Genomic DNA, 17992 nt, shown 5'->3' on the forward strand with positions numbered 1-17992 from the left:
GAAACAAGGCGTGAGTCGAACATCCTGCTGCCTGAGATGGGACTGAAATTGCAGAATGTTTACTCCCCATCCAAGTCCAGTAACTGGCTCTTATTTTTGTCATAAAGCAAATGCATCGGTCTAATCTAATGTAAGCACTACAAAGCTGTTTCTAATCTAAGCTTATTTAAGCAAGCACTGAAAACCATGCTGTGTTGCAAGCTTCTTTAATTTTACATCATAAATTATTATTTCAGGTATTTTGTGTTTGATTCTTGAGCATTTACAACCTTAGAAGCTTAGATTGCACGATTCATGCTACTGCAATTATTTTTCATGCGTATATGATGCTCCACCTTTGGTTATGCTACCGAAGAAATATGATTCTGTAATCCTCTTTTGCATAAAACCCTGAAGCAGAACCTGCAGCCCAGTCAAGCTATCATAAAGTATCCCAGCATCTTAAAAATATAAACCCCATGTGTTTAGGCAGGCAATCACAGTTTAAGCAACATTTGAGTTCTTTTTCCCAAACCACCCTTGCCAAGGTCGCTTCAGCTGTTCGAGCTGAACTTGAAAACTGTGGGAAATTAGGCACCGTTGCAGGTGGCAGCTGTTTTGACGTGTCTGCCTTTGGCTGCCTACAGGTGATGCATTGGCACAGGAGCTGTCAGGTGCTCATTCACAGGTCCATGTGGGTGAGAGCAGGAGGCAAGGGAGATGTGTAGACTGGCAAGGCTTGTGTAAAATCTCGGAACTCTCTGTGTGACCCTGAAAATTCACCTTCAGCTACTTTGTCAACTCACTTTCTCTGCAATATGGATGAAAACTTACCACTCTTTTGTACTTTTTGGAGGCATAGAAGCATTAGATGAGTCTCAAGCACATGCTACGTCATTGATTGTTTTTGCATGCTGTGTATAAACTGTGACTGTAAAAAAGGCGCAAGAAAACAAAGCTCTGCTCTGCACAAAGTGAGGCTGACGGTTAGAGATAACAATTGATATGTCTTGTACATAGTATGGTGGGATAAAAACAAAGTTATGCTACATCTACACAGAAACAGGGACAAACACTGAAGCAGACAGGAAGAGTGTCCATCAGACAGAACCTACCGACAGCTTGCCGTCATCCTCTGGTGCCCCAGGACTTGCCTTCTCATCCAATACAAAGAGAAGAGGAAGTAAATAGGGGGAGAGGGAAAAAAGAGAAAACAGGACATAGATGTGAAGCATGCCGCACACAACCACACAGACAAGATGAAGAGATGATAAAGAGAGACATTACAACAGAGTTAAAGTGAGGGTGATGCAAGTTGACAAGACTTGATAGACATCTTTTTCCCCACTGCTGTGCCTGCATACTCTGTCAGTCTGAGCAAGAATAGATTGTGCCTATTTGAATTTCTTAGATATTCATTCAAAAATTTCCATTTCACTCAGTTGAATGAAGAACTTTGACTTGCATCAGACTTTCCAGCATATCTGACTAGCTACACCCTGTAAGAGGTAAAAAAAGGATAAAAACAGAAAATATAATTTCACCGCAGCTGTAAAAGAAGGAAAATAAATGTCTCCCCTTGTCAGGAATAGATTATGTTTTTATAGTAAATGTAAAGCTACAGACATCATCCAACTAATTTACACACACACACACACACACACACAGTTGTCAACTGCTTCTTAAATCCAGCCACTTTTTTTTCGCGTCAACAAAACTACACTGTCAAAATTCTAAAATCGATCCCACAGTTGAGTTGTTTCATGCACTCCTCATGAACAATATATGTATATATACAGTATATATATATAGCTCAGTTTAGCAAAAAGACTGTGAGCAGGAGGAAGTGACTGTCCTGTGCAAAACTACCATGAGAAGCGTTGTATTGTGTGGAACCTTGAAATGACGCCATTGTTGCACTTTCTTATTTGAATAGATTAAACATCACTAATTTCCTTTGGATTAAGGAGCCAGGTTTTCCAGTTTTCATGTAACGCTAAAGCTCCTGGCTCCTGACACGCTCATATTCAATGTTGTGACATGAATACGTGTATAATCTTAACTGTCAGTGGCTTGCCTTGACCTGAGGGCTATAAAACGCTGAAGTGTTGCCTTGCAGGCCCAGTTTTGAAGTGCTCTCGTCCTTTGACAATCACACAGTTTTCAGCCATCATTCTCTTTTTGCCATGTGCAGGACTGTAACACAGTCTGAAACAAATGCCACTCACCAACTGTCTGAGTAGAACTTACTTCATTTCAAGAAACACTAAGACACACGTGTCAAATAACAGCTGCTTAAGGTCTATGTTTTCAACTGCAATGGAACAAATGCAAAGCTTTTGTTCAAATCTTTTCACATCCAGGCTTTCTTGCAAAGCCTATATGGGTTTCATACTGAAATGTGTGGGACATAAAAATGCAGGGAAAACATACTAATTTTAGGATGCAGCCTTCAGGCTTGGCATGCCAGTAATTCGTTCGCCTGTGAAATGACACTGCATTGGATTGAAAATCACATCCCTTGATAACTTTGCTGGTGTTCACAATCTTTCCAACAGATTTTTTGTTTTTTAAAATAAAAAATAAAAAAAAAGAAGAACATTGTTTCAGTGCTCACAAAGCGATTAATTAATTATTAGAAATAAAATCTTTCACATAAAAAACAAACCACCGTTATCATTGGGAATTTTAGCTTCCATTGTTTCAGTTTAACAGATCATAATTTACCATATATTACATTATGCTTCTGTACAGCCACATAATAACAACAACAGAAATGTTGGAGCTGAAATCAAACATTTGTGAAAACTGAACAGAAGCTGAACTAATCCTAAGATTTCCTACACATCTGTTCAACTATAGCCTGTTTTTCGCCCTTGTTTCATATCTTCAGGGCAAACCCATGCACACTTGAGGTATAATTCATCTATTTTATTCCCTATCACCACTCCAAAAGGTGAGTCAGTAGGGTTATTGGAGAACCGGTGAATGTGCCAGATAGAGATTACACAATGGGTTGATCATTAAGCCAGTGTTAAATATTATGACTAATAATCACATAGGGAGATTAGTATGTTCTCTGGATTTTGTGTGTTCTCTAATACCAGCAGCTCTGCCTTTCAGTTCTTACATAATGTCACATCAGGATCATTCTTGGAAGCGGATCAGCTGAGGGAGATAAATGTTCCTCTGCAGCCGCATGCATGTAACGATGCGCTACAGGGGCTTATCGATGAATACTGTGACATCATTCAAAAATACTTCTGCTTTCACCATTCAAATTGCCCACAGCTTAAAAGGGAGGGGGGCATGGGGACATTTGGAGGAATCTGAGCACACTGGCTAAACACTGAAAGCAGAATCTTGACTTTCGAACATTAGTAGTGGATTATCAGTCTTCTCATATGCAATCTTAGAACACAAAAACAGTCTGTTTCCAAGGGAATTTGATTTGCATTTTCTTTTATGCTCTGGCATCAAGGATAATTTATTTTTCTTTTTTGAAGCACACACTCAAGGCCTGATCCCTCAAATTCTTAATTTACTCCAGACTATACCCGATATGTACTGTCAGATACTGCTACCAGCAATTTTTAAAATCTAATGAGCCACTCTTTAATCATTTTCATCAAACTTTTGCAGTGGCTCAAATCAAAGTAGGGTCCATTACTGAGGGTGCTCACTTTAACTGGAATACAGGCAACTTTACGGCACACCACATCCTGTAATTTCGACAGCATTATTTACATCACTTGATGTGATTCTCATAAGTAGGTTTTAGAGTGACTGGATTAGCAATTAAAAACAGTAAAGTTAAACGTAAATTTCAGTGCTATAGCTATAAAGACCAACAGCTCCAGAGCTTTTTAGACTTACTTCCAAACTGTGATCATGTTCCTATAAATCAAATATTTGTACTCATTTTGATGTGGTCAGGGATGCTTTGACACTTAACCACAAGTTTAAATGTACTATAATTTTTTTTAGCTTAACTGGTACAGGCGAGTTTTGGCAGAGCCAGAAGATCCCCTTCCTGCAGTCTTTATGTTAAGATACATTCAGAATATTTATAAATAAAAGTGCAGATATGTTTAAATATAGCTTCCGGTTTATCGCTCAAGAAATAAAAAAGTTAGAGTGTAGATAAATTTACATAAAGGCCTCTTTTTTTTTTTTGACTTGCGCAAGATACACAGAGGAACCAGACTACGATTTCCACGGCTAAAGAGGGCCTTCAATTAATTTTAATTGTACCTAAAAGCTCAGGTAGAAGAAAAAAAAAAAAAACACAGCTAGATTTAGGCCGGGCAGACAGGCTTATTCAGACAAAAGTTAAAACACAGTACACCTGATGTTGGATGCAAAGTAAGCATGGTTCAGCCTGTAAAGATCAGTGAAAACTGTGCCAACAAGCTTGTTAAGCAAACTTGAGAAGTGGAATCTTGCACAGCTCCAGGCGTTTGCCTACACGTGCTTACAGTAGGCAGCCTGTCTGTCACAGCATGACAGAATACCCTTTGAGACTAGTCCGTCTAGATTTATCATGCTAAAGCAAAACTGTTGAACAGTGAGACTGAGCAGCATCTTTTTCTCTCTCTCTTTCTCTCTCTCTCTCTCTCTCTCTCTCCCCTGTTTTGCTTGGAGACGATAATGATGATCTTCAAGGAAAGAAGGGAAAAGATGCACAACAAGTCAAGAAGCCATCCACTTGCTAATTAGTAACCCCTTCATTTTTCTAACAAGCAGAACTAATTACAGGAGCTGACACTGATTTCCCACAAGGCAGTGCTCATCAAGACTAAGCCAAAATTGCTTCCTCTTACTCCCCCCTCCAATGAACCAATCAGACTCAGGCTTTTGGGAGTCAAATGCAGAAACCAAAACTGCTGTGTCATTTTTGCAAGTGAATGTAATCCCCCAAACCTGAGTTTGAACAGGCAAGTGGCACTTTCCATCATGTCCCTGTCAGTTCTTTTTATATTGTATTACAATGGAAATGTTCTCTTGTGTTAAGTGAATATTGAATTTTTGTAGCAAGAACTATAGAATACATTTAAATAATAAGTTGAACAACATTCACATCTTCCCAATGGAGTGAGACAATCATTTCTTGCAGACCTGACTCACTCTGTAGTCAGTGATTGCTGTCAGATGAGAGCTAGTTCTGATCTGCAGATGCAGATGTTCTGAGCAAAAGTCTGAATTTATTTTCTGAAGTGTGTGTACTTAGCTCTCACTGCAGCACCATCTGCCGCATTTTTTTTCAGCTCATCTTCATGCCCTGAAAGTTTTCTTGTTAAGTTAGTTTGTTTTGGGTTTAGATGTGTTAGTCCTGGTTCTGCTGTAAATGTTGAATGCTGAAATGTTTCTCAACAGTGGAAAACCAGAGCAAACTAATTGTTGACAGTATTCCGAATCTAGTTGCCCCAGGGTTATTGGCCAGTCCTGCATTTTTCCCCAGGTATTGCTCATAGGGATAATATTACAATGGTGTAACAGCCAAAGCACTTTCCAGCTTTCTCAGTATGCTGTAGCAGCCACTGATGACATTTTCCTGCATACATTGATGAACACAAGAAAAACTAGATTTGCACGAATCACCCCGTCATATCATATCTTAGTTCTGTTTTAGTTTAGCCGAAGTGCACCAATTAATTGGCTGGCGATGAGTTTTTATTCCATCTATGATAATTATTATTATCCATTGCGGGTAAGATGTCTAAACAGTTTCATAATGCTTCCTAACTCTTCAGAGAGTTGTCACACAATTTGTGTTTGTTATGTAATTGTCAATGTTGGCAAAATATCGTCAAAATGTTTGAGAGCAGTCAATCATTGGCATTTTAAATGAAAGCAAAATCTGCTGAAATCAGACATTAAAAGTCAGTGCAATTCTATTATTCAGTTTTGAATTGCGTCCCATTTACATTTTTAAAGGCAAAAACTTGCTGACAGTCACCTCCTATGTGAGGCATGGAGCAAACCCAGAAGACCCTTCTCTTGGAGAGAACCTGGAAGTGGAAATAGAACTAGCATCCTGTGTAGTCACGTTTCATTTGATTTGACGGAGTGAGTAATAAACTGACAAGAGTCTTTTCAGATGACCTTGGTGCGCCTAATGGGGGTGGGGTTGGGTTGGAAAGCAGCTTCATGCATCATTCGTCCACTAGTGATGGACATAAGTACTAACCCTGTTAGATGAGAACAGAGGGGAAAAGGCTTTAAGATAATTCCGTGTGCCCAAGAGCATTTCATAATTAGCTCATTAGAGACCGCCTGATTGCAATTACTTCCAATTTAAGGGTTTACAGTCTTAAATGTGGTCTCTGTAGTTATCAATGTCAGGTCCATCTGCAGCTGTGAGATCTATACACCAGATGATGCACAGATAGAATCGCTTTGGATTTTACAAATTACGGGCATTACATGAACGACAACTCTCAGAGCTGATGTAATGTTCAGCTGCTGCAGCTTAGTGAAGTCGATGTTCAGGGTCAAAAATCCCCCCAAGGAAGGAGTTAAGTATGTACGGGCTGCCAGTCCTCTGCCGCATCCACCCATATGCACTATTTCTATCTCATGAGGCTGTTTGTCATTTCATACACCCATGAGATAGGGATCTTGGTGCCCTTCACATGATGCTTTTACAGTGGAGCTACATTAGCTAATTCGACCCCGCTTTCAAAAATAGCTCATGATCGATAATGCTTTCAGTTTCTTGCAAGCCTCATCATTTCACCTTCAGGCCCTCCCTCAGAACATAAAGACATTCTCATTGTGAGCTTAAGGATTTCTTTACATGAGGAGTTAGCATAAAATAAATCTGGATGTATGTGCAGCAGTTTGGGGGGGGGGGGGGGGGGGGTGATGTATATCCTTAACCCACAGATCTCTTCAGCTCATATCATATCTGATGATCTTAAAGTACCTTAAGGTCCAAATGATGGACAAATCTTACAGAAATCACCTCCAGTGAGGACAGAAGTAAAACCTAGAGCTAAAGCCCCTTCAGGCTGTCTAGGCCACATCAAAAAAAAAAAGGTCACATGACTGGTCCAACTGAGATGAATCTGACACTGTTCTGTGGGGGCCAGTAGCTCTCCCTGTGCAGGATAAGGGCATCCTCTTTGAACAACAATCTGTATAATCTGTTTCAGGAAGCTACCACTCTCTCCGTTTCAGAGTCTCTTTGAATTGCTGTAAAAGAGAGACCTGGTATGTAGTACTATGCCAGTCATGGTATGTGTAAGTCGCCAAAAAGTTGGTTCCATACAGGGAAATGTAACTGGAACATGAATACTGAATCAAACTGTCCCCACCCTCAACATGAAAAGTACACACATCTGCCATCTGGGTTCCTTCTCAGATTCCCATTACCCAAAACAAATAGACTACTGACTATTTTGTAACCATCTCCCCCCTAAATTCTAAAAGACAAAAAGTAGATATAACACTTATTGTCCTCTAATATCATGTTTCTGTTTTTGTTTTCATTAATGTATGGTATGTTTATATTTATGTCCTTCTATGTTACGGTCATTTAGTGCCATGCCTTCTCTTATGCATACATCTGGTGCAAACAGTGGCCCACAGTGGACAAAGTGGTAGACTGCGCTGTCTCTCTCTCACACACACAAAGAAAAGAAAGGGTGATCTAGCGGCTCACAGTAGTACAAAGCTGAAGACCAGTGAGATGGATGAGGTGCTGTCCGTGTTGCTGCACTGAAGACACGGATTGGGTTTCTGGGGAGTGAACTGGATTTTCTCTGTATCAACTAATTGACTAAATTGATTAAATTGCTTCAGGCTCTCGATTCTGGGAATCATGGCATTAAAGTTTGAAGCACTCTTTGACATGAAAACTCAATAAGAGGTCTTTTGTGAGGGCAGAATTAATGTCGGAATCATAAAATGCTGTGAAGATTAAATGGAGTACATTTTGACCTTGGCTTCCACATTTGTTTTGCTTGTATAAACATCTCTGAAGAGGACAAACTAACAATGGATCGACTTTGTATTGATCTTTTGTGGGGCAAAAATTTTTGCACATAAGGCTACATAGTGTTTTTGATAAATGCACAGCAAATGTAAAATGTGACAGGGTGACCTTCAAACCATTAACACTGAAGGGGCAGTGAAAAGCCAGACAGTCCACTCTGATACCAAGGGAGGAAGCAAATGGCACAATAATCAATTGAAGACCTCATAAAACGGAGCCCCACCAGCCCATGTGATGCAAATGAGAACGTCATCTGTTCAACTATTACCATCGTATATAATTAAAACATATTAGTACAAAAGCAGGTCTCTGGCAAGGAAGAACAATACAAAACACAAGAGAGCGCGAAGAATGAAGACAATAGAAGAGGAACAGACGCAGCTCTGGTTCAGTCAACCCTCCACTCCAGATTTTGCAAACTCAACACTTTGTTTTGATTGGTTTATTACTTTACTCTGAACAATACCTCTATTGACTGGTCTAATGGCGCAACAACAAGGTAAAAAATAAGTACTGCCTCTACAGCAGCCGCCCCCCTTCAACAAGAAGACACAGCTGGAACAGAGGATAAAACTTGGGCTGCTCATCATCATGGTGCGATCAAAGACAAGCTTTCTGTTTTTAAAATATTGGCCTCTGGCTCCGTCTTCACTGGCCATGCTCTAGGAGATGAATGATTCTGTTTGTGAGCAGGTACAAAATTACAGCACTGCCAACAAACATAAATAAGAGAGCTCAGCATTAGTTTTTTTTTTTTTTTTTTTTTTACAAGAAAACTTTGGTTAGAAATTTAAGAATCCTGCCATCAATAAAATTTTTTTTCATCTAGTTTCCTCTATTTTTTCGCTTCTGTAATTCTTTTAACCCTCAGTGACCTTATGTCTGCACATAAACACTAGACCATTTTTTAAGCCAGTTTTATGTTAACTTTAAACTAAGGTCACTTTTCTCACAATTTGTCTTTTAAAAAACAGGATACAAACATGAATACCCTCTCTGCTTTAATACAAATGCGCAATACAAAGGAAGGACAAGGTCATATCGGATGATGCCAAAAAAAGGAATCCTACACTGAAAAGCCACTGTAATGTTTCTGGATACTGCTCAAATCACTACTTTTACAGTAATTAAAACTGAGTATTTCAACAGGATTTTCAGATAGGCTTGACGGCCATTTTTATTATCCATTCAGACACAAAGAAAATATCTGGAACAGATGCAGCTTATGATTTGGAAGGTATTTAGCAGAGCACATTTAGATTTAGTGAAAATTAGCTTGACATCCGTCAAAATGGAAGATAATCCACAAACACGTTACTACCATACTCAAAATAAACAGTTCATGCCGTTTGGCCATTAGAAATGCACTCAGATTTCAAAATCTACAGAAACTTGCTGCTGCCTGCGCAGACCCTGCTTTGTGTCCGATCTTTTAACCAAATCCTAATGGAAGATTTCGCTTCAGTGCTGCTATTTATAGCTTGGTAATGCATCTGAGATCACACCTTGCATCTCAGCAGAACCAACATCTGCCTTGATCCATACTGGCTTATCCACCATTGACAGCAGAAATCCAGTCACTTGCAGTTTAATATCCTAGAATTAACAACAAGGGTCTGAGGCTGTCTCCTACTTTTATAAACACTCTTGAAGATTTTGGCATTACTTGTCTGAATGAGCGTAAAAATACTGAAATACAATTAATTTTACTTTGGACAACAGTAGCAACTCTCCAGGTACTGATTGGTTAGTATGTTATCCCATGTGACCATGGGCCTCCTTTAAAATAAAATTTTATAGCCATCAGTGACAAGCGCCGACATCTGGTTCACAGCAATTATAACATGTAGTAGTGGAGCTTTTCACTCCTCTGTCTTTAATAAAGCCATGGGTCACAGAGAGCTGGCTAATCAGATATGAGCCTGCATCTTAAAAAGCAGCCAGCCAGTCCATCAGCGAGAGGCCGCAAACAACAGGATAAGCCTGGGCCAGCCCAATGAGGTGCTCCTGAGGACGGAGTTCTGCTAATGCTATGTATAGTCCTCTTTTAAAAAATACACAAATCTGCAACATTATAAAACTGTATCAAAAAGGTGTAGGTAAAGTCCAAATTGGAATGAAAAATAAGACTGTGAGAGTGAGGTTTAGATGCCAGATTGGCTTGGAGTAGTGTGTAATTTTTATACACAGAGAGAAAAAGAAAAGAGTTGGACAAATGATCGTATCAGTGGGACACCCACAGTATGCAAAGCCAACTCTAGTACTCACACATCTTTTGCCTCTCCAGTGAGAAGTGTTTGGAGCAGAGAAAAGTGCTACTGATATTCATATGCCTCCATCTCGTGCTGCCATGTGTGGGGGTGCATTCAGATGGGCAGAAAAAACATCAGGCAATGGGTGACCTCTTTTGGCGCGCGCACACACACACACACAGTGACCCAGTGTTCAGTCATCAGACCTTTGTGTGTTGGCATGAGTTAGCTCTGTTCCATTAAGTCACAGCACAACCAGACGGAGAAGCTTAAATGGAACAGAATGTGCAACAATTAAAGGCAGCAATACAGCAAAGTGATGTCAACTTTGACCTATGATGTCTGCTGTCTGACACTTTAGTCACCCTTTGGCATTCATGCAGAGAAGGCCGATTTGTGGAAGACATGCCAAAATAACAGAAGCACACTACAAATACTGCAAGGCCTGTAAAACTCCCAATATTTAAAAGCTACACAATAAGGGAATATTTATCCAGAGATATTTTGTTTCATATTACACTGCAATGTATTATTGTTCTTTTTTCCAGACAGACGATAGGCATTCTTGATATTTGAAGTAAGTGAAGTAATCAATACTTTACAGTGATAACAATTCTCCTAACTTTGTATTTTTCAATGGGTGTAAAAGGGATTAAATAAACTGCTAGGCCCCTATGCCAACAAGAAATTATTTTTACAGGGGTAAACATAGGCAGAGGCTTGAGTGATGTGTCACAGGAGATAGAAGAGCAGAGGTGGCAAACTAACTCACGGGCTAAGGCAGAGTGCACTTCAGATTAAGCAGAAGCTAAACACTCGTTAGGTAAACAAAGGTATTAGCCACCAATCAGGCCAGATTTAATAGATAAATTGTTCCTTCCACCATCTGTTTGGGTCAAGCATGAACAAGTGAAATCACATCATGCATGAGGATTGACTGAACTGACAAGTGTGAAGCAGGATTACTGTGAATCTGATTTATTGGGCTATTGAACTATTAGGCCTGGTGTTGGGATTTTAAATGTAATTTAGCAGTTCCAATAATTGAGACACTTCAGTACACATTAAACACTAAAGCTGAGGATTATCAACATATTCTGTACTTCATGCCAGACACTGCTCACCCGTGTTTGTCCACTATGCCCTTAATAATCATAATATGGATCTTTACTGATTGTTGATTACTGGTAGCATCCAATAATAAATATCTTGATTGTAAGCAGAGTTCATCTTCCACCTCAGATTGATTAAATTACAGATTGACATTAACTAAATTGCCAAATTATCATCATCTGTGCATTGATTTTCTTTTCTATATGCAGCAAAGAACATAAAAAAAAAACAAACAAAAAAAAAACACATCTTTTAAACCAAACTGTGTGGTCTGGAAGTTGTTGAAAAGAAAAGCCTCTGCCAGCACATTTTGCTGTGATTAAAGGCAATCTAAGCAGATAGCATTATGGAGTATTCATGGTTGTTTTCACTGGACTGAAATATGATGATGCTGACTGTTGAAGTGCTGATAAAACAGTGGCTTTAAATAGACTTAGCATCCAAAGCATAAAACTGAGCTCTGACATTTCTATTTGTGCCATATTGATAATCTTAAAATTTACCCCAGAGGTAAAAAATAAAAAAATAATACTACTACCATGGCACCTTTTACCATCAAATGTACAAGAAATAGGTCCTGCTCAGTATTTGTCATTCTGCCTGGGAGCAAAATCTTCTAGAAAACAAGAGAAACAAAGCCATCTATTTTTATGTTACCTGCAGTAGAATAGACAATATGAAAGAAACTTTTTATGTCAGAAAAAGAAAAGAGCACAAGACCAGTAGTTACATAATGAGATGAAAGTCAGTAAAAAAACTGATTGATGACTTCTAAATGCAGAACATTCCACTGTTACTCTCAGAATATCGTTTACATGGTATTTCATGGCATAACTGCCTATCGACACCACAGCACCACATTTAGGTGGGTGATTGCCTGGACTTCTGTTTGTGTCAGCAATGCAGCATACAACTGTCAGGACATCCCAATGTCATAATGCACTACGTAATCTCAGACAAGCACATTTTAATCAAATGTTAAGGTCAGGGGCATATCATCACATGACACCTAACTGTACAAACAATGCAAAACCTCACACTTGAACCGTACAGCAGGGAGGATTAAGGACACCTTGGTGCTTTCGCATGATGGTGAAATTATTAACCTAAAGAAGAGCTGCTTTCAGTTCATCATTTAAATCTAAAGACAGTTGAGACAAAATGCTCCCACAAGGTCTCTGAACTTCCCCTCAAAAAATACCTCTACAGTTTAGAAGTGATTCTAGGAGTTTTCTAGTCGTTTCAGAACCTTGAATGGTTGGCCTCCTGCCTAAATTTGTGATCTACCAACTCACTATGAGCCTAATCATTACTGAGATCCTTTGGCAGGCCCTTCAGTGTTCCAAAGCTGGGACTTGTCAGTAAAGGTGACCCCTCAGCTGTGGAACTCAGACAAGCAAACTGAGTTTCCTCTATTAAATCTATCAAGTTCCCTTTATTTAATGGCTTTTTTCATGACTAATGAGTTTTGTTGAATTGTTTTAATTATTTATCTTTTTTAATATTCATGTTTGATTTATTACTTTCATTCCAAGTTTTTGTACTGTAGGACAATTTTTTAATTTTACGTGTTACTCACTCATCCTCGTTTCCCTCCTATCAGATTTTATTGTCTTTGTATGACACACACATGCCAGCGAAATTGCCAATTAAAACTCAAAATAGCACTTGTGCCTTGAAATATACATGTCCCCAAAATGTCAAAACTTGATTAAAAAAGGTGTTTAGATGATTGTGTTCTAATAATATTTGTGCCTTTCCTGTTCTATTAACCCTGTATCCCTAAACTGCAAACTAAAAAGAGGTTAAGTGACAGTGCATTTCTTGTAAAATAATAGCTTTGGGCTAATTTCATACACTAAAGAATTCATTTAATGTTTTTTTATGCAGGTAGAAGAGAGGTGGGGTCATGGGATCTTTTCCATCAATGCAAGAGAATGGAGAAGCTATATCTGGTGTAAGCGATGTGGGAGGTGGAACATTATGGTAGGGCCTGATCAATTCTTCTGCCTTGCACTATTTTTCCCCTCATCAAAAGTTGTTTGCGCACAATGAACACACACACACACACACACACACACACACACACACACGCCTCTCTTGGCCAAAGTACCCAGAATCCATTGCTCCTCAAGGTCACCTGAGGCTTCTCTGTGCACCTCAGTTCTCCCTCCTCTCTTCCATGTTAGCTCCACAGTGAAGTAATACAGAGTTTAAGGGACCAGCAGAAAATAATTATTTCTGTGTCTTTCCAAATAAAAAATGTTATTTTTAGCATTTTGATTTACACATTGTGTGACAGAGAGAACTTCTTCCTTCCTCAAGAGTTTCTCCCAACATTGTGCAACCTGCCGTTTAAATATCCTTTATGTACTTAAAATAAATCCCTGTTTAATGAAAGCTTTACAATACAACTCTCAAAATTTCATTTCCATCTCATGTCACAAAGAAATCTAAATCTGTCTGGATAATCTCTACACCGGTATCAAATTGCACTGCAGTGTCTTTTGCCCTCAAGTGTCATTGAGGGGGTGATTGTTAAGTGAAGTAATGTACTGATTTGATCTATTTGAGTATTTTCTGTTTATGCTAATGAGCAGGGTAAGGGTTAAACCTTAGTAAAATAGGGTAGTAAAATACAGCACCCACAGTGTGGAAATAAAAAAAAACTTCCTCACAGAAGACATAAGTAGGAAGGCACAGGGCAATCAAGAAGTGCTTGAACTATTTACTACATGTGGCTCAGTCCACAAAGTTGTATGTGGTTTGTAGTTAAATACAGCGTTTAAGAGAATTCTTTAAGTAGTAAAAAAAAAAAATGGCGTCTGAGATGTCCTATGGATTTGTTTGTCAAACTGGGATGCAATTTGAAGAGTTTAACCCTGAATTACACATTTGATTGTTTTATTAATCCCACAGTGGAATACTGTATGCCATCGCTACGCAGTGCTGCCTCAACCATATTAATGTAAAACGGTTAATTTAGCTGTCGAAAATGACACAAGACTTTCTGTTATTTGTTGCATCCTGATATAATGAACATATGCAGCAGTCTTGAACCATATTTGGCAAGTGTTGCACACTGAATGATCTAAAGGGGCAGGACATCTGTGAGCACTTGGTTTCATTTGAAAATAGTCGTTGGCTTGATTAGAAAAAAAAAAAAAAAGGAAATGTAGAATTTAATGTTAATCTTGACCAACAAACTGGTTTCATTTTCATTTTTGGTTGAACTGAAGTAATTGTCTTTTTTTTTTTTTAACTGAAATTATTATCAAAGCATGTCTGACTTCATTTGAATAACAAATTAGCTGCATGATATGTGTAAAGGGATGTGTGTGTGCCCATGCTAGAGTTGACATCAAAAGTTGTTTCTATCAGCCAAAATACTAAAACTGTAATATTGCACACCTGCTGAATCTTCCACAAGGTCTGAAATTATACACAGAACTACATTTTATGTACAGATGGTGGTGGAAAGATGTGTGAAAAATAAATGCATTCTACAGTTCAAGAATCCAACTCACCTTGGGCTGTACTGCAACTTCTACCACTTGATTCCTGTTCATGCAATCTTTGACGAAGCCTTCAACATTGCCGTTGAACTTCATGAAGATCACATAGGCAGCGTAAGCCATGAGCAGTGTGATACTTTCCCACATGGAGATGAAGTTATCCAGGAAGAAGAGGATGAGCATGATCAGATCCAGGATGTAGAAGGAGACATCTCGGAAGAGTGGCCACCATGTTAAGTTGAGGATCTCCTTGGAGAAGATGGCACACATCCCAATAACAAAGAGAATATTGAAGACGGCTGAACCCACGATGGTCCCAATGCCTACATTGCTGTGTGAGATGAAGACACCAATGATGGAGGTAAAGAGCTCTGGAGCTGAGCCGCCTGCCGCCATGAAGGTGGCACCAGCGACATCATCTGAAATAGTCAGCTTCTCTGTGATGACTGTGAGTGCTGGAACAAAAAACTCGTCACACACTATGGCTAAGGCGATGAACATGTAGATCATGCCAAACATATGAAGAGCCACTGCTCCTTGGCGCCTCTCCTCAAGGGTGAAAATGTCTGGTGGGTACTCCCCCTGGCTCTCGTTGCGATCTGCTGTAGATTTCATGGCAATTGGCATGTCGGCTGAGACATTGGGGTCCCTCTGGTGTTGGGTGAAAAGTAGAGTCCTGTGGGGGGCTGACTGGGGGAGGCTCTTCTGGGGATGTATAGGCTCACTGTGACCATCTGAGCTCCAGGTCAAGGCACTGACGGAGACAGCACTAATCGCCACCAAACTGAGGACAAACCCTACGATTCGCACTGGCCTCAGCTTTTTCCGCATATACCGATAGCCCTGCCGCTTACAGCCAGGTTGATCTGAACCCATCTTAATGGAGCTTGTGACGTCCTCACTCTCAATGGTTAGGTCAGAACAGGGTGCAGGGAGCAGGTTTTACTGGAGAAAATGCATGGTGTCGTCTTCAGTTTTCAAATATGTTGAAAAGATTGTAGGTGCTTTCCAGGGTCTGGTTTGCCAAATGATGTCTTCATATTAGCCCCTGCTGGGAAATATCAAAAGAATTCAGAAAAATATTATTATTAAATGACACCTTAAATTTGAAAACTGGCTTTGAGAACCTAGGTTTACTTAGCAGATATTGACAGTGTTTTAATCGGTGACATGGTCCTTACACACTGACATACCTGAAAAGTAATTTACAAAAATCTAAATAATGCGATAAAAACAACCATCAACTACCATCAAAGAGCCATCAATATTAGGCATGTGTAACCAGGAAACTCCAAATTCTGTATGAAATGTTCACCTTAAAATGCATATTTGTATATTAAAGGCCCAGTTACTGTTCTAAAATCATCCCATTGCTCCAGCATTATCACTCTCTCAGCACACCGAAGTAAATCTAACACACCAACATACTTAATGAAGAATTTATGAAATCTTAAACCTGCTGACAAGTGTCCTCACCCTCTTAGACTTCATTTAAGTAAGCTTTGCAGCCATTTTATAGCCTTAATACTCTCAAGTTAGCTCCATATAAATATAGTAATTCACAATTTGAAGTAATTAACGCTAAATGGAAATCTCGACAGATGCAGAAAAGACAAACTTACTGGGTAGATGATTCTGACTGATGCTGGTTTAGCCATTTCAATATTCTACTCGTTTACATGTTAGACAAACAACTGGCATTCAAAAGGCGAAATCTGCTGCTTTTACCTGGGAAAAGCCCATGAAACGTGAAGGCCCCTGGTTAGCGGACATCACTTGGCTGCAGTCAGTCAAAAAAAAAAAAAAAAAAAAAAAAAAAAAAAGGTCAAACGATATAACGCTGCTGTCAGGCAGCAGCAGCAGCCACAAACACGTCCCGTCCTGTTTCACTTCTCACACACGACCAGCCTGCTGCTGCCTTTAAACCGGACGGCTCGTCTGGAGCCAGCTCCTCTGACAACTCTGTCTGCCCTTCACTGATGCCTTTGCCCTTTCACAGCAGTATCAGCGCACAGTCAGCAGCCGAGCATCCTCCCCGATCAAAACAGCCCAACATTAGTTTCCCCGGCGAGGCGCATGACGCGCGGACGGGCAGCACGCAGTGTCGCGTCTTACCTTTGACAGTGGCGAGAAAACCGCAGCAGGTCGAAAATAGGAAACCCACGCCGGTGCCCTCTTGCTCTCAATGGGCAAAATGTGACAAGTCTCCGCTCTCCGACGACAGAGGAGGAGCTTTTGGAGGAGGGGAGGAAAAAATAAAAAAAATAAAAAAACCCAACTGCTTTTCCAACTGCGCTCACCTCTCTCCGTCACGGCGGCAGCATCCCCGCCGTCTAGGATGAAAGGAGAGAAATAATAATAATAATTTTAAAAGCCAGTTTAAAATAGCTTGCTAATGTGGCAAAATGTGGTGGTGGGCTGGGCTGACCACGTAAACCGGATGGTTTATTAATAAAAGCAGTTAAGCGGCAGAGAGCGCATCCTTCCCCGCTCGGCTCACCCGGTGGGGGCTTTGGTGATGTTGCAAAGGTAGGAGTTGCCGTGGTTACACAGCAAAGACACTATTCCTGCTGATTTCTTTCATTCCTCTGATAACGGAACAGGTGGATGAGTTCCAGCTCAGCAGCTCATCTGTGTGCACGCCTTAGGTCATTTCAAGGTTAAATGATCAGCATCACTGATATTGTTCTCAAAGCCCCCAAATCATCTTCGCAATCGCAGGTCACACTAAAGTAAAGGGGTTTATTTTTCCATACATTTTTAGAAACTCACACGTTCACTTGAATGTTCTATGGTTTCTATATGAAAGTATCTCTTGTCAGCTTAGCTTCCACTGGAGGAAACAGCATGCTGGATTCTCTGTAAGGGTGTCAAAATCCAACTAACAGTTCTCCATTTAGCACCAATCTGATATTTTTGATCTGCACAAAACCCCAGTGTAAATGACAAATGGCATGGCTTTTTGGAGTGAATCCTCTGTTTGTGCAGGGAGTTCCTGGTGGCATCAGTAGAACTTGGTTGGGTTAGGAAACATCATGGTGTGGGTTCAAACACGCCCTTTTAGATCAGTAACCACATGCAGAAAACCGTTAAGGCAAACTCTGCCCATGTCGCCTCATACATGGCACAAGCAA

The 17992-nt window shown here is 39.9% G+C and overlaps 1 protein-coding gene across 1 annotated transcript in view; it reads right to left on the reverse strand.

Moving 5' to 3' along the window:
• The window catches only part of slc24a2 (solute carrier family 24 member 2), a 34696-nt gene extending 18962 nt beyond the window's left edge, over positions 1-15734 (reverse strand). The window contains exons 1-2 of the mRNA XM_029526948.1: positions 14872-15734; positions 1095-1143 (exon numbers count right to left, since the gene is read on the reverse strand). Coding sequence (XP_029382808.1) covers positions 1095-1143; positions 14872-15734 — 912 coding nt within the window. The remainder of the gene's footprint in view (positions 1-1094; positions 1144-14871) is intronic.
• Between the last annotated feature and the right edge of the window lie 2258 nt (positions 15735-17992).

This window comes from Echeneis naucrates, chromosome 18 (genome assembly GCF_900963305.1).
Source record: "Echeneis naucrates chromosome 18, fEcheNa1.1, whole genome shotgun sequence".
Taxonomy (NCBI): domain Eukaryota; kingdom Metazoa; phylum Chordata; class Actinopteri; order Carangiformes; family Echeneidae; genus Echeneis; species Echeneis naucrates.